Below are 4,108 nucleotides of genomic sequence, written 5' to 3'. Positions count from 1 at the left end.
AAAAATACTGCATTTTATTTATATTTATTTACTTAGGAAAACCTAAGGGTAAATAAGCTGAGAGTGTCACCGGTGATGAACCCACGCAAAGACCATGAGACATGAGATCTTCACAACCATATTACACACAAAACCCAAGAAGTGAGACACTGTTTGGGCGCTTTTTTCTGGGCCTCAGGAAAAACACCTAAAGCAACAGCTTTCACAGAAATAGCTTTCTTCTTAGTGGAAGCAGGATGCAGCTCGCATCCAGATTAGTAGCATTACCTTGCCAAAGTATCACCCACAAAAGAAAGCCAGGATATTTATTGATTGTACCGACACATCACTGCTAGTATGATAACGCTATACACCCAATCTGCTTTCCAATACGCCGTGCTAGCTGGTCTGAGGATATGCCCCACCGCGTACCCGGTTCCCTGTACAGCAAGAGATCTGCAGGTTGCTCATCTGAGCCAACAGCATGATGCTGATAGGGCTCAGCCAGCTGAGCTAAACTCCATGGGAGCTATTTTGGTGGTCTCTCCAGTACTGCACGATACAAGAAGCATGGCCTAAAGTAACATCCACCTACAACACACTAGTAGATCATTTCAGATTCAGTACTATGTACAATTTACTCTTACTTAGTATACTAAGGAGCTGTGGTATTTCTTCGGAGACGTGTTATTTGACTGAGGATTATTGAATCTTTCTGTCCACTGGGCTGCAGAGGGATGCTGCACTCTGGCTATACCACCAGGTTAAGAAACTTCAACAACCTGCCTCAGTTCTTCAAAGAGGGGTGTAAGCTCCTTCTCTAAACTTACAATCAGCCCTGGAAAGAGAGAAGAGAGAGAACATCCCATCAAACGACGTAACTGAGAAGCCTCTCTCCAAACCCCGCAGCTCCTTCCCCTCCCAAGTCACAGGCAGTGTTTTCCAAAACACGAAGCATTTCCCTTGAGCTGCTCGCTCTCCATGGGAATAGCAGACAGTACGCCGAGGGAGGGTGCCGACAGCCCCTGGCACCAACGGCAGCACAGTCACATGCAAGTCACTTAAAAATTTTTTTACACATGCCTTTCCCTTCTCCCCTTCACAATACACTGACAAAATTCACAGCAGGAGCAAAGTTTATATACCTTGAAGTAAATTTGGGTGATTTATTTTCAATTATTTAAACACCTGGGCCTTAAAATACTGCAATATTTAAAATATGTGTGAAGACATACCGGTGTTGGCATTGCTGCTAGCAATGAAACTTACTACCAAAGGTAAGCGATTGAACTGCACCACCTGCAAGGAAAAAGAACAGTGGTCAGCCAGCAGCTAACACATGTTGGATGTCAGAGCTCTGCCGCATAAATTCTTTCCGAAACAAGCGGCCTCCTCAGTTTAAAGGACAAGCAGGAGCAAGAGCCACAGAGCTGACTTTTCAGCGAATCTGTACCATAAGATTCACGGTTAAAAACACCAACAGAACTTACACCACAGTACTGGAAGCTGCATGTGGAAAGCCTGGCGTTTCCCTTCCGTGTTTTGCAGTGTTACCCACCAGAAATCTAACTCAGCTGCAAATGGAGACCATGCTTTCCACGGCTGACAAGAGGGCAGGCAGGTTTATTGTTTTATAATACTATTGCACATACAGCAGTATCTCTTCTTCCATTAATAGCAACTGGCACCCTGAGCACAACAATAAGCTCGGAGCATCAAGAAAATCAAAGCAAGGTACTCAACATGTATAAACTCACTCATTCACCCATTTATTTTCCAAACAAAGCTAGATACTGTAGGCTAAACAGTTGGCCAGTTTACTGCAGTCATAATAAAAAGCTCTCAAGGCCACTAGAACTTGAGAAGGAGCAGAAACCTAGTAGATGATGGATTTCAGGACATAAATAATCGGTTTGTAAAGAATGTGAGCCGTGTTTCAAAGCTTTCTTACCTCAAAGTCATACTGGCAGTAAGATTAGCTACGAAGTTGGCTGCATGTGCTTATTTAACTTTAAGTGTCACTAATTATAAACGTCTTGTTTGTAAAAGAGAACATAAACACTTCATAACGGACTCTGAAGGCTATATGAGCAGCACCTGCTGCAAATTCCCAATTACTACTTGTTCAGAAAATGTGACCATTTTCAACCAGTAAATTTCAGTTTTGAGAAATGTAAGAGAAGCTTAACACATAATGCGAAAGCTTAGCTTAGCCATTTAAGCAGTGTGAGAAATAAAAAACAGACTTCAATAGCAGCCAAGTGGGAATATAGCAGAGTTTAAACAACCCTCTCTCCCTTGCTCAGTGTAACGTAGCAACAGCTCAGATCACTGAGAACAAACCACACCAAGGTTACTCACTTGGTACGTATTGTAATAGCAGATGATACTTTTGTTTTTAGAAAGTCCTAGTTTACTGCCCTGATCTGTGGCAAGGGCAAAGGTGGAGAGAAAGCCAGGTCGCAGTGCATGTTCTGGAGCGTTATCGTTGGCAACTGAAACAAAACAAGAAAATTCTTATCTTTACATGGTACCTCCAACTGCATCACAAGTCCTCATCCAGCTTGCTGCTGTGCCAACAGCAGATCTACTGTTGGGGAACCTGTTAACACATCTTACATGCTTCTGCAATGAGTACAGGATGATAATCACGAGCAGCACATCATTTAATATTCTGTACCTGATCACTGCTCATTACACCAGCATCCCCCCTAGCACACCTAGAAAACAGCTTTTTCCTTTATGACACACAGCCTGTGCTGATGTCATTTTGTTGTGTCCCTCGCTGTTAACAGCGATTCCAGCCTTTTAATTGATTACCAGCACACAGTCACTTGAATGAAAACAGGGGAAGATGCGCATGTTCTGCTAGGTGTTTAAATACTTTGGGACATTAAAAAAAAAAAATATCTGCAGTACCTAATCTTTGTATTCTTAAACTAGTGTACTTACAACATAAGAACATCTTAAACAAGGACTGCAGAGATATGATAAAAACCACAATAGCAAAAAGCAAACTAAATTAGGTCATGTGTGTAAAAGGTAGATGCAATTGCTTTGGAGCACAAACCAGCCAAGTCAACAAAATATCGATAAGCACTCTCTTGTACTTTGCATCAATCAGCCTGCGAATCGCTTGAAGATACAAGGGCCTTACAGCACTCCAACCCTTTTCACTGAGGAAACTTTCTGTGGCGTACAATTATTGAGGACATAAACAAAAGGATAAATTTAAAGAGGTACATAATCAACTACTGAACTTGAAATAAAAGTCTAGTTTCATTCTTCGATTTTGGATATTCAGGTAATGGGCATGACCAGAGAAGATTCTACTGTCCTTTTCCACCCCCTGCTGTTCAATCAGGATTTCGACTGCCGGGCACAGCGAGAAGCTGAAGTTACCTTTGATAACAGGCACACCATCTCTATCTGACACCACAATAGCATGAAGACCTTCAACGCTGCCAAAAAAAAAAAAAAATTAAGAAGAGACACTATTTACAAAACAAAGTAGTTAGTAGCACGTATCTTTTTTTCTGAACAAATGTGCACGGAAGGAAAAAATACAGAAAAAATGGATGCCTTCACTAATTTACTATCTCACAGAAAGGGACTTGTTCTGCTTAGTACAGGCGGTCTCTCGGGGCAATAAAAAGAGAAATACAATATGAAACTACTGAAAACTGCAGGGAACTTTTAGCTTCAGGAAGAGGACTGACTGCTGCTACTGATCCAGTTTCGTTAAGTCGAGCGGGACCCTCTGTACGCCGCCCTCCCTTCACGAGGGCCCCTTTCACCGCACCCGGCGTCACGCTGGAGCCGTTTCACGATGCTGGCAACGGGCAACTACCGAAAAGGGAATTATGAAGGATTAGGCGACCGAGTCACCAGGAATATGTGTGTGTGTGTGTGTGTGTCCCGCCCCAGTCGGACAGGTTTCAGGTAATGGCCTTTGCTTTGGGAAGCGCCCTCACCGCCCGGCCCGCCGCGCCAGTTACCTCGGCAGCTTCTTGTACAGGAACCTCTTCAGGTCCTGGGGGCAGAGACGGGGGACACGTTACTGATCACCCCAGGCACCGAGGGGGGCACCCCGCTCCCCCACAGGCCGCTCCGGGGCGGCTCTTCCTTC

The 4,108-nt window shown here is 43.8% G+C and overlaps 1 protein-coding gene across 1 annotated transcript in view; it reads right to left on the bottom strand.

The window, feature by feature from the left end:
• Positions 1-335: 335 nt before the first annotated feature.
• The window catches only part of LAMTOR3 (late endosomal/lysosomal adaptor, MAPK and MTOR activator 3), a 5,252-nt gene continuing 1,479 nt past the window's right edge, over positions 336-4,108 (bottom strand). Inside the window, exons 2-6 of the mRNA XM_009885534.1 lie at positions 3,978-4,012; positions 3,382-3,440; positions 2,341-2,474; positions 1,215-1,278; positions 336-817 (exon numbers count right to left, since the gene is read on the bottom strand). Coding sequence (XP_009883836.1) covers positions 744-817; positions 1,215-1,278; positions 2,341-2,474; positions 3,382-3,440; positions 3,978-4,012 — 366 coding nt within the window. The 3' untranslated portion in view covers positions 336-743. The remainder of the gene's footprint in view (positions 818-1,214; positions 1,279-2,340; positions 2,475-3,381; positions 3,441-3,977; positions 4,013-4,108) is intronic.

This window comes from Charadrius vociferus, unplaced genomic scaffold (assembly GCF_000708025.1).
Source record: "Charadrius vociferus isolate BGI_N301 unplaced genomic scaffold, ASM70802v2 scaffold55, whole genome shotgun sequence".
Lineage (NCBI taxonomy): Eukaryota > Metazoa > Chordata > Aves > Charadriiformes > Charadriidae > Charadrius > Charadrius vociferus.
This window is presented reverse-complemented; position numbering and strand designations above follow the sequence as displayed.